The following is a 22,619-nucleotide window of genomic DNA, read 5'->3' as shown; positions in this document are numbered from 1 at the left end:
TTTTTTTTCAATGTAATGAAGATGTCTATCATAGGCTATCTAATCTGAAACGGCATTATTTTGACTTGTAACTTGTATGACTATCTAGGAGGAAATCCCAAGACCTTAAAAATGACTTCTTTAAGGTCACACAGCTCTTAGGTGTCAATATCGCCATTTGAACCCTGCCTGTCCATTGCCAGTCTGCACTTGGCGATGTTTGCTTCTGCAATTTGAGAAATAGATTTGTGTTGTTTTGTTTTCAAGGCAGGGTTTCTCTGTGTAGCCCTGGCTGTCCTGAGCCTCGCTCTGTAGACCAGGCTGACCTTGAACTCACAGAGATCATCCACCTACTTCTGCCTCTTGAGTGCTGGGACTAAAGGTGTGCATGACCACCGCCAGGCTGAGAAATAGATTTTTTTAAGAGTTTTTTTTTTTTTAATTGTGTGTGTATCCACGTGAACTTGTGTGCAGATACCCTTGGAAGCCAGATAAAGGTAACCATTCCTCTGGAGCTGAAGTTACAGGAAGCTGTGAGCTGCCCAGCATAGATGCTGGGAATCCAGCCCAGGCTTTCTGCAAGAGCAGTGTGTGCAATTAATTGATGACCCACCTCTCTAGCCCTGAAAGATAGCCTTGGTGTTTACTACATGCCCTGTACCGTTCTAGGTGCTGAGGATAAGTCCATGAACAAAGCAGAACTTGTTTTTATGAAATTTGCATTTCCCAATGGGGGAGGGTAGTAAACATTAAATAAATAAGATTATGTGGGGGATAGAACAGGGAAGGGGAGGAGAGCACCCCAATTAGGAGATGTTGGCTTTTAAAATGGGGTGACCTCAGAGGCTGAGGTTCTTGGGTTAACTCTTGTTTTTTTTTTTTTTTTTTTGTTTTGTTTTGTTTTGTTTTGTTTTTTTGGGACAAGGTTTCTCTGTGCAGCTTTGGAGCCTTCCTGGAACTCACTCTATAGCCCAGGCTGGCCTTGAACTCACAGAGATCCGCCTGCCTCTGTCTCCCGAGTGTTGGGCTTAAAGGCCTGTGCCACCACCACCGTCTTGGGCTAACTCTACCACGTAGGAGGCAAAGTTATTGAGGGAATTCTCTTCCGGGCTGTACACTCTCTGCCTCGCTCACACCAGTGTCTCGACAGCAGCTACATTTTTACCCTCACTTCTCAAATGATTCAAGTGCTGGGTAAGATTTGCCGGCCCCTGCTTGCTAGGGATTCTCTTTGCCCAGGGTAAGTACCATTCACCCTTTGTTTTCTCAAAGTTGGGGAAGAAGTGGGCGGGAGCTTACAAGAAATTGAAAAATCCCAGCATTAATCCCTTCTTGCATAACTGGTACCAAGGAAGAAGGAACAAGGGAAGAGCTGATGATGCCTGTATCGAAGCTGTCTGAGGTTTTTGGCAATGGTTGCTGCACCAGATTGAAATCTAACAAAATATTCTCACTGAGAAGCAAGTGAGGATCTCGGAAGAAATCTCTAAAGGTCGTTCCAAGGGAGGAACCTGAGGTCAAGCAAAACCAGGGTGAGAAATGAACTCCTCTGATTCCCAGGCCGTTGCGTCATCGCGCATGAAAATGTTTGGCCTTCCTCAGTGAACGTGGGAAGTGAGTCTTTGTGCTGGGTGTCACTTGCTGGGTGCTTCAGTGATGTTTGTCATACAGCTTTACGGACAGGGCTCCCGTGTTCCTCCTTTCGAACCTAAAGCCATCCACATTTTTCTGTGGGTCCCAGGGACCAATGTCGAGAATTGGGCAGAGATGTTGACTTAGGGATCTTATGTGGAATATGAGTCAATGAAGACTCAACCTGACTAACCCCTAGACTGGGAATCCGTGGGATATCACCTTCTGCAGGCCTAGGAGGGTGGCTGGCAGCCATTGTGTGCTGAAAAAAAAATACTTCAGTAACATGTGGTAGGTATTACAAGGGCTGGCCCAATGCTTAGTACTGGAGTTATTTTCTCCAAGCTATCTGTCTTGCTGAGTAGAGCAGCGCTATTGTCGCCCACTTTGTGGGATTGTTCAGATTACATAAGACCCCTAATGTTATATCTTCTTTTCTACTTCGTTTGAAAAAGGGTCTCACTATGTTGCCAAGGCTGGACTCAAACTTCTAGGCATACATGATCCACCTGAGTAGCAGTGACATGGCCCCTGTCACCGTGCTTGGCTATATTTATACTTTTGAAAGTGATTAGTACTCGAGTATTGGATATTTTAATCTGGCCTCTAAATAAACTTTGTTTTCAAACACGGAGTTTCGTGTAACCCAGTCCCACCTCCCAAACTCACTATGTAGCTGAGGATGATACCGAACTCCCGATTTTCCTGCCTCTAACTCCCAAGTGCTGGAATTACAGGCATGCATAAACGTGTGACTGCTTTCAATAAACTTCTTGAACTTCAGAACTCACATACTACACATTTTTGCAAGTCATTGTCAACTTTGTAAACTATTTATTACATTAGTGTTCACCTGTCAAATGGAAATAATACCACACTTCCTGCGCTCCACAGTGGTTGATACACCCTTCGCTTGAGCAGTAATTTGGAGGCCTTTGTACATTTCGAATAATCACCAACAGCGGCGCTTGCACTCACTCATAAACATTATTTCATCAGATCTACACATGTAGGCAAGTCCCCAAAGGCTAACCTCGCCGGAGCAGCCGGAGAGGATTTTGCTATCTGGAGATTTGTTTTGTTTTTCCCGAAGTCAAGCAAAGTTGGCTTTGGAAAGATCTGGTGTAAACTAGAAGGTGACACTCAGCCCCGGGGAACTGTGAGGCAGACTCTTTAAATACTGGGGTGGAAGGGCGGGGTCGTTGTTAGGGACGCGGCGGAGACGTCTGTTTCCAGGAAGTGACATCAGCGGCCGCGAAGATGGACGATTTACTGGACCTGGGCGAGGAGAGACGTCGCAGCTCGGCTACCTCCGTGAGGAGCGATGCTGGGGGCTGGGGGCTGGTTAAACGGGTGGGACAAGTGCCCTGACTCACCAAGAAGCCCGGAGTCGGGACGGACCCCGGCCCAGGCGCCCGAGTGCGAATCCCGGCTTAACGGAGGGTCTGCGCCCAGAGCCACTCCCGCCCTCGCCCTGGAGTCTAGTCCCCGGAAGTTCTCCAGAAAGCTGCTGGGAAGAGAGGTGGCTGGGGATGCTCTTTCCTTCCTGTAACCCCCCTCCCCAGGATTGGAAATCAATACTCCAGTTTATTACGTGGGGGGCAGTAACAACTGGGTTAAAAAAACAAACAAACAACAGAACTGTTGATGGGCCCGAATACACCTAGCCCCGGCTTCCTTGCTGGTAGAATGGAGGAGGCGTTGCTGTGCAGGTGAAATGGGGTATTCCTGGAAAGCATTTACCACAACGCCTGACCTTCACTGCTCTTCTCTCCCAGGCCATGACCATCGTATAGCCAGTAGACAATAGAGCTTGGTTAAAGACCTACGTTCAGTGTTTTCTGTCAAAGTCGTTACCCCACCCCCTCCCCCCTCTTAGTTGAGATCACTAAAAAATGGGTCACTTGGCAAGTCCTCGGTTTCTGCTGTAAAATCTCAGGTGTCTTGAGGGGGCCTGGTAGCCTCCGATGCCCTCCCAGGTGCTTAGAGAGGCACCTGTTGGAGGGAGATAATAAGAGGGTAGGAGCCAATTGGTTGAGAATGGAGCGGTTTTTTTTGTTTGTTTGTTTGTTTTTTTTTTTTTTTTAAAGCTAAGGACAACGGGCCACCAGGTCTTTCTGATACATGAAACTTTTTAGTACCTGGGATATGAATGTAGTGATTTATTCATTCCTTCCACAAATATGTATTGAGCCCTACTGTGCATCAGACTTTGTTCTAGGCAGAGAACAGAATGTCACTGACCTTTGCCCTGTGGGGTCGGGGAGAAGGACAGTAAACAGGCTACCCTTAAAATACAGGATCTCAGGTTGTAAAGTGGTTTCCTGTGTTGTCAATTTATAGGGTCTTCAGATAGTCTCCAGTTTTAACAGTTGTTAGAGAAACCACTTGTCAACAGCATTTGCAGGCACGATCATTCCTTTTTGTTCTAAGGTAGCCGCCTGTAGGATCAGATACCTAATACTTGGATGCGCAGAAGAGGGTCCCTTCAACAGAGGAGGGTACCTTCCTCGAGAAGGAAATGAGCGGTATTATCAGAAAGATCGTCCCCACCATCCTTGAAAGATGGACAGGATTGATAATTGCAGTCTGGCGCCCAGATCCTACGTTAGCAGGTTTTTATGCAGCGCTCATAAAACCCTTTTCTTCCTTCTTCCAACACTTAGCACCGAGTTTACAGTAGGGTGCCATGGGATGAACCCAGAATTCAGAGTCACAAGAAGACATTGCTACTTAATCACTTTCTTGGGCCTCGGTTTCCCCTTTTATAAAATGGCATTGGTCTCAGTCTTTGTCTGTGCTCTTGGGAGACCTAAACATGCTGATGCTGTGCTGGTTTTTTTTTTTTATAAGTAAATGATCGCACACTGACACTCTTCAACACCCATTAGAGTGCCTCAGAGTTTTGTGTGTGTCCCGGGGAATGTTGGAGACAGAGCCCCTGCCCACTGGGAGGGCTTGGGGAACACCTGCAAATGTTTCATCTGGTGACTCAGAATCTTGAAGTGGTCTGGTTTCCAAAAGGGATGTCTCAGCATTCCTGTCCCCTGTCCCCCACCCCCACCTCACCCCACCTAGTACTTGTAGATGCAGAGCCAACCAGCAGAGCCAGAGGTCTCTCTGGATTCCTCTGGTGTCAGTTGCCATGACATTGAGGAATTCTCTCCGAAAGCCTGTCCGGTAGCTGTCACTCAAGTCCTACCTAGGAAGGTGGGAGCCTTTACTGTCTCATCTGAGCTGTGGCTTGAGGCTTCTGCCCAGGCTAGCCGCGATTCTAACTGCGTGTGGTGGGTAGAAAAGCGGACTTGGCTTTTGCTCTAACTGTGGCTTTTGAAAAATCTCATCATCAAGACCCTGTATGTTTCCTGTTCTGCCGAACAGAGTGGACTTGGGTACTTTCTCTCAAGGATGTAGAGAATTCTCTATGAATATGTACAAGTTACTCAAATCCTGTTCTCTGTCATGCCATAAAACTCCAGTCCTGGCTTACCATGAGGTCATACCCACAGGGCCTCAGAGGACATCCCATCACCTGTGCTCTCCTCTCTCCTTGCAGGGGGCCAAGATGGGCCGCCGAGCCCAACAGGAGTCACCTCAGGCTGAGAGTTACTTCAGTAGCAAGAATTCTTCGTTGACGCAGACTGAAGAGGTGAGTGTCACAAAGACAGAAGTCAAAGGAAAGATGTGGAGCAATGCTCTGGGAGAATGGCTGAACCCGTCCGTCATGAGCAGGGCTCTGGAGTGTCTTGATCATGTCTTGATTTGGAAGTTCCTTTCTAGGACATTTGTCCTACTGGGGACATCTTTTCTTTGAGACCTTTGGATTCTGGACTGTTCCCCCCCGCCAAATTTATTTTGTTTGTTTTTGTTTTTCAAGACAAGGTTTCTCTGTGTAGCACTGACTGTTCGGGAACTCGCTCTGTAGACCAGGCTAGCCTCAAACTCACAGAGATCCACCTGCCTTTGTCTTCTGAGTGCTGGGTTTAAAGGTATGTGCTACCATACCCAGCTTTTATTTATTTATTTATGTATGTATGTATGTATGTATGTATGTATATATTTATTTATTTATTTATTTATTTATCAAGACAGGGTTTCTCTGTGTAACAGTCCTGGCTGTCCTGGAATTCACTTTGTAGACCAGGCTGGCCTCAAACTCACTGAGATTCGGCCTGTCTCTGACACCCAAGTACTAGGATTAAAGGTTTGCACTACCACTGCCTGGCTTATTTTTTAAAGACAGGGTCTCAAGTAGGCCAGGCTGGTATGGAACTCACTGTGTAGCTGAGGTTGACCCTGAACTACTGATTCTGCTGCCTCCGCCTCCTGAAAGCAGGGATTCCGGGCATGAACTGCCTTCCCCGCCCTGTTGTTACAGGTACTAGGTCCAGGACTTCATGTGTGCTAGGCCACATGATGCGCTCCACAGACTGAGCACATCCCCGGCCCTGTAGGCATCCGTCTGAAGTCAGGGACTGGGAAGTTTCCCAAGGCAGACCCTGTCCAGGTTTTTATTTCCACTGAATGAACACCAGGAAGGTGCTTTGGTGCTGTGAAGTTGAATGACAACAACTGGGGGTTTGCTGCCAATAGCAACCTCTGTCTCCTAGAATCTCAGGCAGGAAGGGGACTGGGCCGCCTCTGCCTTCTGGAAACTTTCAATCACCTGCTTTTGCCGTGCCCGCCTCGGGGCAGGCCGGGTTGTTTGCTGATTGGAGTTTTCCTCGTCTCTCTGCTCCACCAGAAAGTGAGTCACCAGACGGTAGGAAGCCTGGCTTCTTGGCGGCTGTTCAACTCAACAGTTCACGGTGGCTGAGGGGTCCTGAGCTGAGACGCCTGGCAGACCACATAGGTGTGCATAATCCGGACACACTGTCCTTGCAGATCTCATAAGTGGAGATGTTTTCCCCTGCATCTGAAATGACGTCACCAGTGTCTTAACGCTCTTTATGTGGTCCTGGCTGCGTATCTTTCATCATTTTCCCACTTACTGTAAAAATGTATGAGGAATTATTATTGTAACCGTGATGCCAGCATGTAAAATCTGACAGCTGACTCTTCCCTCAGCAGCAGAAGACCCTAGGGAGGGTATAGGGGCCTGCAGGTCATGTGACCACCCTAAAGGGATAACTGGTGCCTCTTCAAAGCTGGTTGAGGCTGTCAGGATATATATAGATCAGCACTGCCTGATCTTCTGATCATCTAAGAAATGCTGGTGGTCTAGTTTTGTGAGCGAGTGTGTGTGTGTGTGTGTGTGTAATGCACACCTGTTGCTGACTCTGGTCCTCAGCATCTCTTTGGAGGTCGTTATGAAAAGTCGTTCTGTTCCTCATCTCTCCGGTGCCCAGCAGGATTCCAGAATGCCTCCCTCCCCTTCCTGAGGTAGTGGGGTGTGAAGCAGCGCGTGGGCAGCCTCCCACAGGACCGTATACTCACTGGGCTGTGTGAGACTCTTTGGCTGTTTCTTTCTAAAATTAGATCCAGGATTTGTGCCCATTTACACCCAGTTCTGAGCATATGACTTGATATGTTTATTTTTATCCCCTCGCTGACTTTATTTAGTGGCGATATCCCTAAAAAAAAAAAAATGTAAGCATGGTACCTGGGAACTGTCGGGCAGACTGGTGTTACTTTAGAGTCAAGTAGGAATTAGTTTTGAATAAATAGTTATTTTAAAGTGAGGTGGTGGAATTGGGACGTGGAAGAAGGAATCAGAGAGACTCGGAGCTTGCCCCTGGCTCTTCTAATTGCTTGGCTCTTAAATCCACTAATCTCTGGAATCCTCCATCTCGTCATTTGTCAAATGGTGATCACAGCACCATTAGATGAATGTGGGGATCAAGTGAGCTCTGCATTTAAGCACTTTGGTAAACTAAAAAGCACTGTATAAGCCCCCGTTCATCCAGCACATTAGTGAGTGAATGAGTCTCTGCACCCTGCTGTTCCCATGGAAGGGCTGCCTGAAGGGGGGCGGTTAGTGCCGGTGTGGTGGCACACGCTGTAATCCAGGCCCTGGGCGTGTTGCGTTGATTCTCTCCTTCCACCGGAGGTTCGGGGATTGAACTCAGGTCACCAGGCCTGCACAGCAAGCCCTTTATCCACCGAGGAGGCTTCTCCAGCACTACAGACAGTCACCCTGTGTTCAGCTTCTGCAGTTAGACTTTTAAAAAATGGTCAGTAGTTACAAAATTGAGAAACCTGATGTGAAAAAACCAGATTTGGGGTTTCCCTTGGAAATCAGAAGCTCTTCCCAGTGAGACCCGTGGGCTGGCATTTCCGTGTGTCAGCAAGGCTGGGTCACTGGTGCCACATCCTTGTGGGTGACTAGGCCTCCCCAGTTCACTGCTTTTCACCTGCCTGTCTTTATGTGTAGTGCTGGGCATGGAACCCAAGGCCTTGCACATGTTAGACACGTGCCTTACCGTTGAGCCATACCCCGGCTCTGCCTGCCTGCCTCCCTCCCTCCCTCCCTCCCTCCCTTCCTCCCCCACTTTCTATTTTTTTTTTTTTAATAAAATCATCTCACTAAGTTGCCAAAGACAACCTTGAACTTGCTTTAGCCTCTAAATAGCTGGAGTTACAGGCATGTGCTACCATTTCTAGCTTGCGTCACTACTACTGCTGCTTCTTCCTCTTTCTCTTCCCCTCTTCCTCCTCCTCTTCCTTCCTTCCTTCCTTCCTTCCTTCCTTCCTTCCTTCCTTCCTTCCTTTCTTCCTTCCTTCTTTCCTTTTTTTTTTTAAGACTGGTTTTCTCTGTAGCTGTCCTGGAACTGGCTTTGTGGACCAGGCCTGCCTCTGCCTCCCAAGTGCTGGGATCAAAGGTGTGCCACCCCTCTCCGCCCCCCCCCCCCCACCGCCCACCCACTTCTTACTTTTTGTTTGCTGCCTTGTTCGTTTCTGACACAGATTTGCATCGTAGCCCAGGCTGGCCTCAACCTTCAGGGGCTTCTGCTTCAGCCTCTTGCGTGCTGCGATTGCAAGCGCGTGCCTCTGTGCTTGGCCACTTCTCATTTTAACGCCCCCTCAGACTTGTTCACTTGGTCTGCGTGGTGCCCATTTCCCCCTGAGTTTCAAACCTGTGCTGTTTGGGGATGGTTCCCAGGCGTTCTTCTGCATCTGTTAGCACTGACAGATTAACATTAGCATCCAGCAGACACTTTCCCCTAGCCTGACTGAAATAGGACTGACTTTCGAGGAGTTCAGTGGAGAGGGGATGTGGTCACTGGGTGAGGTCCTGTGTCACCCTAACCCATCCAGTTTCCTGCTGTGCTGTTGGAACCTCGTGGCTTCAGTTCTCACGGTTACAAGATGACCGATGATTGTCCAGGGGTTGGAACTGCATTCTAGGCAGGAAAAGGAAAAAAAAAAAAAAGGCGCATCCGGTTAAATGCTCCCCTTTGGTCAGGAAACAGTAGCCGGAGACCTCAGCGGGTATATGACTAGCAGCATTTAATTGGTCAGTACAGTTTTTTTGTTTGTTTGTTTGTTTTTTTGTTTTTTCAAGACAGGGTTTCTCTGTGTAGCTTTGCGCCTTTCCTGGAACTCACTCTGTAGTCCAGGCTGGCCTCGAACTCACAGAGATCCGCCTGGCTCTGCCTCCCGAGTGCTGGGATTAAAGGCGTGCGCCACCACCGCCTGGCCGGTCAGTACAGTTTTACAGCTGCCCTAGCTTTCAAGAGAGCTTTTAATCCAGTCAGAATTGGGTCTTGTAACTGCCACTCTGGGTTTTGGAGGAGTTTTTACCTGGGACGTTGGTGCTTCTTGGTGAGTGAGGAGGAATGGCTGGGGAGCAGGCTTTTTTGAGTTGTCCTGACCGGACTGGGAGCTGACGCAGCCAGGAAAGTGCTTGCTGTGTGTATTAGTTACTTTACTGTTGCGGTGATAAAACTCCATGACCAAGGCAACTTAGGGAGGGAGGGTTTCTTTGGTGTTTTTCGTTCCTGAGGGATATGAAAGTTATCACCATCATGGTGGAGAGCCTGGCGGTTGCCAGGCAGACAGGCACGGGGCCGGAGCAGCAGCTGAGAGCTCACATTAAAATTTTTTGAGATTATAATGACGTCATTTCCCCCTTCCTTTCTTCCCTCCAAACTCTCCCATGTCTGCCCTGCACCCTCCCCACCAAGAGCTCCCATCTTGGGGAAGCAAAAACTACCACAGTGGGAATGACTTGAGCCTTTTGAAGCCTCAAAGCCCACCCACAGGGGCCCAGCTCCTGATCCTTCCCAAACAGTTCCAGGTATTCATCAGACATGAGAGTTGAATCTGTGGCAGCCATTCTCATTGAAACCATCATCACCTGTGTGAGTTCCCGTGCTCCCACGTAAAAACCAGGCTCAGTGGTGCTCACCTGTAGCCCCAGCACTGGAAAGTGGAGCCAAGAGGACCCCTGGGGCTTGCTGGCAATCCGTGAGCTCCAGGTTCAGTGAGAGACCCTGCCTCGGAAACTGAGGTGGAGGGCAGTGCAAGAACTACACCTGACCTCAACACTTGGTCTCCATGAACATTTAGAGACATCAACATAGATACACGACAGACAGACAGACACACATATGCACACACAGAGAGAAAGAGAGGTTGATACAAACTAACTTGACATTAAAAATTAGAACTTATACAAACTTTTTAAATAGACTTGGATAAGAAAGGAAAGAATTCTATTTTGGGCCAACTCCCTTCCCTACATTCCTCTCCAATTCCTTACAGTCGTGTGGGGCTCCATGAGAACACTGTCCTGTGTCCCAGTGTGCCTATGCGGATTGCCCAGTAAACGCTCCCCTGGGTTGGATTCTCCCAGCCATTTTGGTCACCGTTTAGGGGCTCTGTGCCCGTGGAGCACACAGGTGGCTCGGCCCAAGGAGTGGGACCCTGGCCCACACTGAGAGAGGAGGAAAGGGCTTGTGGTTTGCCCGGTCATTCTTTAGATGTCAAAGAATATAACTGCCTGTTTTTCCTGAATTAACAGGGAGATGTGCTCCTTTGTCATTTTACTGGCTTGGAGTCCATTGGAGTTGTGCCGTATTCTGTGTGCGTGCGTGTGTGATGTATGGACTTGCTCATGTGAGCATATGTATGTCAGAGGTTGATGTTGGGTATCTTCCTTGATTACTCTCCATCTCACTTTTGGGGACGTGGTCTCTCACTAAACCTGGAGTTCATCAAGTCAGATTGGCTGGCCGGCCAATGAGCTCCAGGGATCCACCTGTCTCCCCTGACTTGCCTGCTCTCCCGAGGTTTACAGATGTGAGTCACTGCACCTGACTTTTACATGGGTGCTGTGCTGGGGACTGAACACAGGTCCTCATGCTTGTGTGGCAGCCACTTTACCAACCTAGTCATTGCCCCAGCCCCCTGGACCAGTCCTGATTCTTTAGGGTTGCCATGGAGATCACTGTGGGCAATGGAAGCGTAGTAGGTAATACAGTATCTAGCCATGGAGCCCCCAGGAAATGTGGGGCACTGAGAAGGCTCACAACCATCGTGTGTGTGTGTGTGTGTGTGTGTGTGTGTGTGTGTGTGTGTGTGTGTGTGTGTGTGGTGTCTCACTGGTCACAGATCAGACTCAGATCAGGTGTGTGGTTCAGTTAACAAATCAAGTTGGCAGTAATTTAAATTAGGAGAGTGCTTTGCTGGAAGATAGTTCTACAGTGTGTCTGAGGAAAAGCAGCTGTACGAGTTGAAAGCGGGTGTCTCTGCCCGACAAGCCATTCTGCTGACTCAAACGATTCTTACATAACCCCTTTGAGAAAAGCCCTGGGCCATCCAGTTATGTTACGCTGAGTTTGGGCAAAAGTAGGCTTTGGCAACACGCTCCAATGCTGGTTTAGCTATGGATGCGTTTCTCCCTTGCTTATATAAGGTGGCTTCTGGCCTGAGCTTTTTTCTTGCAGATACAAATCAGAGCCTCCATTGAAACAGTTGCTCCCTGTGTGCTAAGCCCGTGCAGCAACCCGGGAAAGCCTCGAGGTGCCTCTTGAAGTAGATACCATTACCTCACTCAGGAGAGGCTGGGTAACTTGTCCAGAGCCCTTAGCTCGTCTCTGCCTGTAGGCAGCCACTCTGTGCCCTCTCCTACCCGCCCTACAGGTGATGTACAGACCCTCCCCTCCCCCCATGAAGAAGGGGCTTTGGGAGAGAGCAGAGAGACCACGGGATCCTGGAGCCTTCTGCAGAGGGAGCGAGTCCTCGTTTTGGTCACCCTTATTAGTTGTGGAGAGAGGCGTTTGAATCACAGCTGTTTCTTCTCTCCCCCCCATACCCTTAGTGTTCCTCCTGAGGACACAGAGCTCAAAGTTAGCCAGAATCTTGCCCAGGAATCTGAGAAATGCTGCTGGACTCATGTTCCCAAATTAGGCCAATTTCCTCATCCCCCAGCCGCCTCACTCGGCCAGCACTCCCGTGGCACTTTGCATTACGTCCCTCGCCCTCTGCCTGTTCCCTGACTGGTCTGCCAGCAGGGTGGTTATTTTCAGCCCAATAGGGTTATCTCCTGACCCTTTTTGGTGACATTTTTTTCTCCTTTCTCACAGAAATAACTCTCATGATTGGTCACATTTTTCACCTTTTTCGTAGCCTCTTCTCCAGTCGCCTGGGTTGAGTGATGTCTCTGATAACGTTGCCAAAGAGGGATGCAGGGAATTTGATGTGGAGCTGTTCACAAGGAATACGTTTGCCACACTTCATATTTATGTCATGCTTCGAATGCCTCAGTTTGGGCTCTCCCTCTGGGTGGGCAGATGTGCATCACCGACCCATCCCCGGGCCTGGCTGCTGTGTGGGCGGGAATGTCATGTCAGGGGAGAGCTCGCCATGCAAAACCAGCGTCTCCGAGTCTTGTTCAGCTCTGCTCCAGCGTTCAGAGCTTTCTGGCGGCCCCGGGACAGTGCACTGTCTGCTTAGCGTCATCCGTGTCCCATGATGAAGGTTGGTGCTCACCAAGCACCTGAAGACGCTCTTCCTCACCTGACATAAATACGAGAGGCTTAGCCCAGGATGTCAATTAGTCGTCTGTTGTCCTCTGTCCGAAAAGGTGAGGATTGCCGTTTCACCCTTGACCCCAGCTCTGCCATTAGCTAGGTGTACCTCTTCACAAGTTACTTACCATACTAAACCTGTTTCCTCATCTGCTCAATGGACACAGTGGTGGTCCTTACAGGGCTGGGGGTTACCTGAGAGAATGTAGAAAGCTCTAGAACAGTGTCTAACACATGCAGCTACTTTTGACATTTATCTAAGTCATGAGAATTAGAACCTGTTACCGGGTTTTCCTGAATTTCAGTTCTGGTCAAGAGTCAGAAGTGTTCATATTTCACAGAAATAACTGGTCCTTAGGGCAACCCCCCCAGAACAAACAAAGCAAAGCAATGGCATTTGGATGGGACTCAGAATCTGTGGCGACCCGTTTTGTCTCCTCTGTGAGCATGCCTTTCTATACTCTTGGCCAGTTCCTTTCCAGTGCCTGTCCACTTCCCGAAGACTAATCCTTAGTTGTTGACACGTACTTTGGTGGTTCTGAGGGCGTGGGAGGAAATGAGGACACTCGAGACCTTTGTGACTTCAGTGGCCTCAAGTAAAAGGTAACATTCATTCATTCACTTATTAAAGCTGGACTGAATGAATGCCTTCTGTGTGCCAGGTCCTGGATAGTCATGGTCCCAAGGTCTCCTAGAACCTTGGTCTGGGAGCCTGCAAAGGAGTTGCGAAGCAAATCAGAGAAGTCACCAGCCGGGAGACTCTTAAGCTCAGGGCACCCAGCTAGACTCTCCAGGAAGAAGCCGTGTCTAAGCCGAGACTCAGTTCACACCAGAAGAGCAGGGAGGTTTCTCCTGGAAAGGGAGGGGCGTTCTGGAGGCAAGGAGAGAGTGTGGCAGGTTGGGTTGGTGCCGGGAGTCACCGGTGCCCCTGGGTTTGAAACCAGCCCCCTTCTCCATCCGTTTGTTGTTCAGCTGGTCAGGAAGACCTCTGAGGTGGGCCCCAGGATCTCACACTGCCGCGACACCGGAGTTGATCAGACTCCTTTTGGAGTAGGTGGACTGCTAGCTCGCGTTCAGAAGTCCTTTTTTGGTTGGAGAAGATTTTCCTGGTAACGATGCTTGTGTTGTGATGAGAACTGACTCCTGTTCAGGCAAGGCTTCCAGATCAGACTCCTCGGAAGCCCTGGCTCCAAGTAGCATTCCGTGACGGAAAACAAAATGGAACTCGAGAAGTGGTTCAAGCCACTACAGTGTCACCTCGGTCCCGAGGGAGTGGCCCTGTTCTCGGGTCTTCTCCTGGACGCACACCCTCCCGAGGTTCAGCTAGAGTCGTCCTGTACAGACCCCCAGTGGTTCACATTCAGAAGCAGTTCTAAATGTGTGTCGCCCTGGGTTCCATCCCAGTGCTACAAAAAAAAAAAAAAAAAAAAAAAAAAAAAAAAAAAACACATTTTCCCCCCAATTAATACCCATTGTTTTCAGAAGTTAATAAAAAAACAAATTCTGAGTGCTGTAGCTCATGCCTGAAATCCCAGTACTTAGGAGGCTGAGGCAGGAGAAATGCTGTAAGTTTGAAGTCAGCCTGGTCTACCCAGTGAGTTCCAGGCCAGTCACAACAAAACCTGCGTGCATGTGTAAATGCATGTTGCTCCCACTTGACCCTGCGAGATTCGGTTTTTACACATCTCCAGCCTCGCTTCAGAGCTGTCTCCTGTTACAGTGGAGCTGAACTCTACCACTTCTGTGGTTCTCTACCCACTCCCCAGATTCTGTCGTTCCCTAGGACAGCGTCGTTACCGCTACTCTTGAGCGTGCGTGTGTGCTCACACGCACAGGCGCATGTACCCACGCAGAGGCCAGGGAAGGGTGTCGGGTGTCTCCCTTATCGCTCTCTGACTTGTCCCCTTGAGATAAGGTCTCTCGTTGAACCTGAAACGTAACATCTTGATTAGCCTGGCTTGCCAGTGAGCTCCCAGGGCCTGCCTGTCTCCAACCCCAGCACAGGTTACAGTCGTACACAGCCATGCCTGGCTTTTATTAATACACGGGCGCTGGGGATTCGAACTCAGGCCCTCCTGCTTGCACAGCATGCATTCTTATTCACTGAGCCATCTCCACAGCCCTATACTCCTTACTCTTTGCTGGGCCGACTTAGTTATTCTCAGGTTCAAGTTGCCTGTTGCTCTTTTAAAAAATATTCCCCCGTTTCAGCTGGCTCCTCGTTGCACTTTCATAGTGTTCTTTGATTTTTCCCTCTGCCAGTGTATATCTGTAATTTGGGTAATTATTTAGACCATCAGTTATAAACTCCAGGTATTCCTACTGTGCTTCCTCTAGCCCTCCTGGTCCTGGCACCTGGTAGGTCCTCAGTTCTGGTTAAAGGAACAGAGAAAAAGTCTAGAAGGGCTTTGTGTTTGATAGTGGTGTGCCAGCTTGAGGTACCTGCGGGACTGCTGGTGGGTGCTGTCCAAGACAGTTCCACCAGCTGGGAACCAAACATTGAAATGTATGAGCCTTTGGGGGCCAAACCACCACAATGCTTTTACATTTATCTATCTTGTTTGTGGTGGGGATGGTGGTGTGGGTGCCTGTGTACCATAACATGCATATAGAGATCAGAGGACCACTTGTGGGAGGCAATTGTCTCCTACCATGTGGGTCCTCAGTCAAGTCTTCAGGCTCTGCAGTAAGTGCCTTTACTCACTAAGCCATTTTGCTGGACGTGTATATATATATGAAATATAATATATAAAAATATATATGAAATATAAAAATATATTCCTAAGTAGAATTTTATTTGTCTTACATTTACTATGTACTTTCCAGTACAAAAATGATCAAGAGACCGTATTCTAGTTGAGAGCCACACAGACAAGTTGTGAGAATATGGACGTTATAGCACAGCCTGGATCACAGAGGCAACACAGCCTCCTGAGAGCTAATGAAGGCCTCAAAAAGGAGGCAGCCCTGGTCTGCATGGAAGTGAATGAATAGGAGTCTGCTGATGTGGGGAGAGCACTGAGCTTTGTTTGGACATAGGCTGTCTTAGTTATGGTTCCTATTGCTGTGATGAAACACCGTGGTCAGAAAGCAGGTTGGGGAGGAAAAGGTCTGTTTGGCTTACACATCAGCATCGTTGTTCATCACTGAAGGAAGCCAGGGCAGGAACTCAAACAGGGCAGGAACCTGGAGGCAGGAGCTGATGTAGAGGCCATAGCGGGTGCTGCTTACTGGCTTGCTCCTCATGGCTTGCTCAGGCTGCTTTCTTATAGACTCTGGGACCACCAGCCCCAGAATGGAACCACCCACAATGGGCTGGGCCCACCTCCATCGATAATTAATGAAGAAAATGCCCTGCAGCTGGATCTTATGCAGGCATTTTCTCAATTAAGTTTCCCTCCTTTCAGATAACTCTTGTTTGTGTGTCAAGTTGACGTAAGACCAGCCAGCAATAGGCCTTGTGTTATAACAGTGGGGCTTATTTTCTATGCTGTGGGATGCCCACAAAGATGTTGAGCAGAGAAAGACATTCTTGACTTTGTTTTCTAGGGAGAGGAATCTGGCAGCTCTCTTGGAGAATAGTCTAGCATGGAAAGAGTGTTGGCAGGGAGATGCATGGAGGCAGTTGGAGTCGTCACAGGAGATGATGTAGCAGAGCCAAGGCAGTGTTCCCAAGCTTCAGGATGCTCTTGCAATTTCTGGTGCCCACATGCCACTCCCATTATTAACGTTAAACAAACAAACAAACAACCCCCACCAAAAACAACAACTCCCCTTTTGTACTTAAGTTTTTGAAAAGAAAATTTATCAGTGACACTACAGTTTGTAGTAGTTAGAATTTCAGAATGGCTATGAAACAGTTTCCGGTTCTAACTGGGGTTTCAAACGCAGCAAGGTCATTGTCGCTTGAAGCTCGGGCAGCGGTGTGGTTATGGGTGAGCTCAACTGTGAGTTGTCTGGAAGTGGACCCACTGGTGGAGAGTTAGCCAAATGCCCTGAGTGGTAGTGCGTGTATCAGTTACTTTTTGTTGCTATGATTAAACACTGACTGCAAGAGCATTGGGGAGGAAAAGGTCTATTTCATCTTTCCACTTCCGGGTCATAGTCCCTCACTGAGGGAAGTCAGGGCAGCAACCTTGGAGGAACACTGCTTACTCACTCACTCTGGTCATGCTCAGCCAACTTTCTTACATTACCCAGGCCCGCCATGGACTAGGCCTTCCCAGATTAGTCATTGATCAAGGTGCTCACAGACATGGCCGCAGGCCAGTCTGATCCTAAACAGTTCCTCCGCTGAGGTGCCCTCTTCCCACGTGACCCCAGGTTGTGTCATATCACAGTAAAACTAACCAGCACCATCATAGTTTACCTAGGCCATTTTTAGGGACCAAGATGGAGAATTAAAGAGACTTGTTAACCGAATAGCATGAGCTCAGAAAACATGTTTTGTACTTTTTTTTTTTTTTTTTAGAAGAGTCAAGGTCTAGAGGAGCTTGTGGGAGAGTGAGGTAGAGGCATGTTTTGTGTGTGTGTGTGTGTGGGGGGGGGATTGGATGGAGTAGGCTCTACTTGAAAGACCTGTGAGAGAATCAATCTGGGGGGGAAAGCCAGGCTTTGGGAGCGTCGAGAGATGAACCAGGGGGGTATTAAGTCTGCTTAGGAACCAGGAGACGCTGGCTGGTAAGCCTCAGTGAGACAGACGGCTAGGAGGCTGGACCTCTTCTCGCTGTGTGCATGCCAGTAATTCCTGCAGAGCAGGCTGATAGTAAAACACTCACTTGGTAATGATGCTTCACATGAGAAGGCTCCTAAGACTGAATGTAATCAGTGCCAGACGGAAACATTTCTGGCCACATACTTTTGCCCAGGGTAATAGCCATGTCTTGTCTTCATTCTGACATTGGCTTTTTATGTAGTCCTCACAGTGGTTACTCTGGGAGCTGCAACATGAATCCCTAAACTACGTGCGACAGTGTGGGGGCCTTGTGAGTCCCCTTGTCCCCCTTGGTCTTCTGTGCTATGGACAGCACATATTTTAAAAGCACGTGCGTTATAACTTCTGCGGAGCACTTTGTAGCCTCGGCTTAGATAGAGTTGTTAGGGTTTCCATTGATGATCGGGTCCCCATCAGGTATCGCTTCTCTGTAGCTTAGACAACCCCCCTCACCTGGCATTTCTTTTCTTTCTTTTTTTCAGTTTTTTTCTAAAGATTGATATTTTTGTATTTTATGTATATGAGTACTCTATCTGCATGTACACCCGCACACCAAAAGAGGCATCAGATGCCATTATGGATGGTTGTGAGCCACCGTGTGGTTGCTGGGAATTGAACTCAGGACCTCTGGAAGAGCAGCCCATGCTCTTAACTGCTGAGCCGTCTCTCCAGTCCTCACGTGGCATTTCTTGTCTGCCAGGGACTCTTCTGTTTGGTTTGTCTGAAAATGTTTTTATTTCATCTTTACTTTTTAAGGGTATTCTCTTTGGATGTAGAATTCTAGACTAAGTTTTTTCCTTTTTCCTCAGAATTGCAAAGATCCAGCCAGGTTTAGGGGCACAATTCTCCTAATCTCAGCAACTTGGGAGGTAAAGACAGGAAGATGAATGCAAATGTGAGGCTAGCTTGATCTATGCAGTGAGTTCTAGGGTACCAGGGCTATGTAGGGAGACTGACTCAGAACAAAACAGGATTGCTATTCCTTTGACCACTGGCCTTCATTGTAGCCGGTGACTGTGGGTTTATATGTAAATTTTGTTCCCAGCAGGCACAGAGGCAAGGGGATCAGTATTCCAGGGCTAACCTGGGTCGTGTGTGAGCTTGTTCAGCCTGTGCTGATGTTTGGTTTTTAGTAGTTTACCTGTCATGCTCCTAGGTATGATTTTCTATTTATCTATTTTGTTGGGATTTGGGATTTGCTGAACTTTTTCACACCTGTAGGTTGATGTTTCCATTTTTTTTTTTGTTTGTTTGTTTTTGTTTTTTTTTTTTGTTTTTGTTTTTTTTGTTTTTTTTGTTTTTTTTTTTTACCAGATTTGGAAATATTTAGACCAGGTTTTCCTCAGATAGCTGTTTCCATCCGAGTACTAACCAGGCCGACCCTGCTTAGCTTCCGAGATCAGGTACATTCTGGGTGGTGTGGCAGTAGACCTAAGACGTTTCATGCCCACATCTTTCTCCCTGTTCCTGGAAACTGTGTTGGATGGTTCACATTCTGTCAGATGATCTGTGCTGCTCTTCCCCGGAAGCCTTGTTAGCCTTGTCTCCCCTTTTATCCTTTTTTGTTCCTTTACATCAAGTCTTTTTTTTTTTAATTTAGTTTATTCAATGAACATTGGTATGATGGTGTCGGTTTCCTGGAACTAGAGTTATCCACAGCTGTGAGCTGCTACATGGGTGCTGGGATTGAACCCGGGTCCTCAGGAAGAACTGTCAGTGCTCTTAACCACTGAGCCATCTCTCCAGCCCTCTGCTAGTCTTTTAAGATCATCTGCCTTTCAGTTTTTTTCTGCTACTGTTTTCAAGCTGCTGTTAAACCCATTCACTGGAATTTTCGTTCAGTTAGTTTACATGTAAGTTCTAAATTGCTGTTTGCCCCACCTCTTCACTTTTTTAAACACATAATTTCTGTTTTGCACCTAGATTTCCTATCTACTCGTCCATTATGACCATCTTTTCCTTTACAGCCTTGAACATACTTATTTTTAATGTGTCTGAGTCCCCCCCACCCCATGTATGTATGAGCAGCATAGGTATGTCTGGTGACCTCAGAGGTCAAAAGAGTGAGGTGTGTCCCCTGGACCTGGAGTTTATGTATGGTTGTGAGCTACCATGTGGGTGCTGGGCACTGAACCTGGGTCCTTTCCAAGAGCAGTATATGCTCTTAACCACTGAGCCATTTTTCCAGCCCCTTGAATGTATTTGTCATTGTTTCTTTACAGCCTTTGACGATTCCAACATCTGGGTCATATGAGGTCAGTGTTTTTCCTAGGCTTTTTAACTTCACTTCACACATCCGGTAGTTTGGGTTTCGGAGTGAGACCTTGTGCTGCTCCATTCTAGAAACTTGGATTATATTCATCTCTGTCTGGATTTTGTTTTAGCACACAGGTGTCCAGAGGTCACTGAACTTGTGTAGCACTCTGAAAAGTGAATCTAAAAAGTCCCAAGTTGGAGAGCTCGGGGGTGTGCTGTTCAGACTGCAGGAGGCCTCCTGCAGAGCCTTGTGCCAAGTGGCAAAGTTGATGAACTAACTGAGGGACGCACTTGGCCGTGCCTTGGTGACGGTCCACTGTCACCCGGGAGCAGTGCCTTCAGCCCGAGTGGTTGGAGAGAGAGTGGGGAGGGGCTGGAGAGACGGCTCAGTGGTTGAGAGTGATTGTAGCTCATCTAGGACTGGAGTGTGGTTCCCAGGCACCACATGAGGCAGTTCAAAGCCACCTGCCTCTTCAGCTCTGAGGCTCTGGCCTCTGTGAGTGCACGTGCATGTACACACACACACACACACACACACACACACACACACACACACACACACACACACGGCATCACATAAATAAAAGTAAATCAGAGAGGAGAGAGTTGTCTGAGGCATTAGAGACAGGTAGCACTTTCCAACACTAGAATATGAGGACATTTTTAGCAATTGATAAAGCCAAGAACCAAAGTTATAAGTTTTCATAAGTAAATTTATTCAGTGTAAAGGACAGTTTATCTTCTTGGTTTGTGCCTTTATAATTTGGGTAGATTATACAGTTCCATTCTTTAATGAAATGAAGGCATGAGAAAATGGTGGGTTTTTTAAGGACAATTTTTAGCAAGATCCTGGCTGGACCGGGTGGCGGCGGCACATGCCTTTAATCCCAGCACTGGGGAGGCGGATCTCTGTGAGTTAGAGGCCAGCCTGGTCTACAAAGCGAGTTCCAGGACATCCAGGGCTGTTACACAGAGAAACCTTGTCTCAAAAAACAAAATAACAACAACAAAAACAATCTAGTACTTCTAACTACACCCCAAAACCCCAAACAAAATTTTGCTGTTTGAAATATTGAGGGACCATGAAATTTGGGAATCCAGGTGTTGGGGAGCAATTCTGAAGGAATCTAAAGTCTTGGGAGGATCACAGGGGACACCTTTGAAATGATGGGGGAGTGGCCAGACTGAAATGTTAGCCATGTCCTTGCTGTGTGCTGACAGTTTCCTGCTGAATTCTTAGGGCTGAACAAGGTAAAGGCCTGTAGTGTACAACCTGACATCTCCGAGTCACCACTGGGACATGGCGTGAGGGGCGGGGCTTGGCAGTTGTCACACAGCGGGGCAGCCAGCCCGGGGATCACCGACTCCTTTCAGCCACCCCCACTTTTTTTCCATGGTCACCCCTGAGGAAGCACACACGAGCTCGGGTTTCTTCCAGCAGGCTTCTGCTCTCAACTTGCTCCAAGTGACTCTCCTGTGGATTTGGTTGAGGTGGCAAGTCTAGACTGATTATACAGAGCCCCGGAGTCACAGGTGCCAGGAGGGGTAGCTTTTTAGAGGGCCAGGAATTCACACCCTTCCATGCTGTGCACATGTCTCGCTGCACACACGCTGGATTAATTTGAACAAATGGAAAAGGGTAAAGAGAATGACAAAAATGTATAGGTTTTGATTCACGATGAAAGCTGCAAAGAATGTTTATGTTGGCCAAGTGGCAAAATGTACGGGGGAACCGGGCACGTCTTCGTTAGTGCCTGGAAGGTATGTGGACCCAAGAAGGGAATGGGGGAGGGCTGGTTTTGGTATGACCCAAGGGATCTAATTCAGGGATGCTGTCCAAGATGGGTGAATCCAGGGTGAATTTTCAGCATGATTATCGGGGCTGAAATATGTTCCCTTAGTGTCTTCAAAAGCTACCGGCAGCCATTTCCCAGGAATGGACAGTTTGATGGCTTTCGGGTATCATGCCACCAGACCACTTGTCAGACAGCATGGCTTCCTGAGCATGACAGTGACAGTCCTGCGAGAGAAGAGCTTAGCTCTCTCCTCTTGGTTTCTCTTTGTGAGAAGTGAGGAAGATAATTACGAGATTCTGGAACAGACCACGTGCAGGGCAAGACCTGCAATGATAGCCCCTAGGATGCTACCCAGACCTTTCCACTGCCTTTCTCTGGTCATGGAGAATGTCTCCTCCAAAGCCTGCGTTGGATCACTGTTGCCGCTCTTGACGGTATGCACGCACGCACGCACGCACGCAGGGCATGAAGTGGCGGTGATCTGCCAGGGTTTTTACAGTAGACCCGCAGGGACTTGGGACCGTTCTCACCCTACACAAGAAGGCAGGCTTAGTGAAGATGTGACCAGCCCGAGGTTGCAGAGCCATGAAGGGGCAGTTAGAAAATTTGAACCCAGACCTTTGGCTTCCTCCTGTCTCTGCATCTTTTCGAACTACAGCTTTCCTCTTCCTTCTTTCTGGTGCGCTCACTTCTCTCCCCTTCTTTTTACCCCCTCAGTCTTCAAAGCCAGTCCACTCGGGATAAGGAGGCTGTCCTGGGGCTCCCGGTCAAGACAGCTGCTTTTGAAGCCCACAGCTTTACGTTGATGAACTTGACACTGTTGGGCACAGTGTTAAAGCTGTCATGGTTTACTTTGGGCCTCACTTTCTAATCCTGCCTCTGCCCTTAATCCTTCCCCCAGTGTAAGCTAAGTGTAAGCAGAGTAGAGGTTAGCCCAGACCGCTCCCTGGTCCTCCTGTGTTAGAGGATGTTTACATCGTTATTGGGTACCTCTTACTTTAGGTATAGAAAAATGAAGCTTCATTTTGGCTTCTCAGGTCTTCTCTTTAAAGCCAGGATAGATGCATTGATCAAGTCGTTTGGAGGCTGCTTGGGTCCAGCCTCCAGTGACCTTGACTGTGACCGTTACATTCAACACCATGTCCTAGCTGGCATGCACAGAGCTGTTAAGGAGTCTCAGCTGGCTCAGGGCAAGTTCTGCTGCCCACTGACCTGGCTTTCGATCCTTGTTCCGTGGTTTACAAAGGACATGCTTTTAGGTGAGTTAAC

General features: G+C 48.2%; 1 protein-coding gene across 4 annotated transcripts in view; it reads left to right on the top strand.

Annotated features, from left to right (window-relative positions):
* Positions 1-2,818: 2,818 nt before the first annotated feature.
* The window catches only part of Ift43 (intraflagellar transport 43), an 86,999-nt gene continuing 67,198 nt past the window's right edge, over positions 2,819-22,619 (top strand). For 3 of the 4 annotated variants that reach the window (XM_052739236.1, XM_052739239.1, XM_052739238.1), the window contains exons 1-2: positions 2,932-3,133; positions 5,168-5,260. In XM_052739236.1, coding sequence (XP_052595196.1) covers positions 2,936-3,133; positions 5,168-5,260 — 291 coding nt within the window. In that variant the 5' untranslated portion in view covers positions 2,932-2,935. The other variant, XM_052739237.1, reaches the window with a different exon arrangement.

This window comes from Peromyscus californicus, unplaced genomic scaffold (assembly GCF_007827085.1).
Source record: "Peromyscus californicus insignis strain IS unplaced genomic scaffold, ASM782708v3 Scaffold_15__1_contigs__length_86483966, whole genome shotgun sequence".
NCBI classification, from domain to species: domain Eukaryota; kingdom Metazoa; phylum Chordata; class Mammalia; order Rodentia; family Cricetidae; genus Peromyscus; species Peromyscus californicus.
Note: the sequence above shows the minus strand (reverse complement) of the source record. Positions and strands in the feature narration are given on the sequence as shown.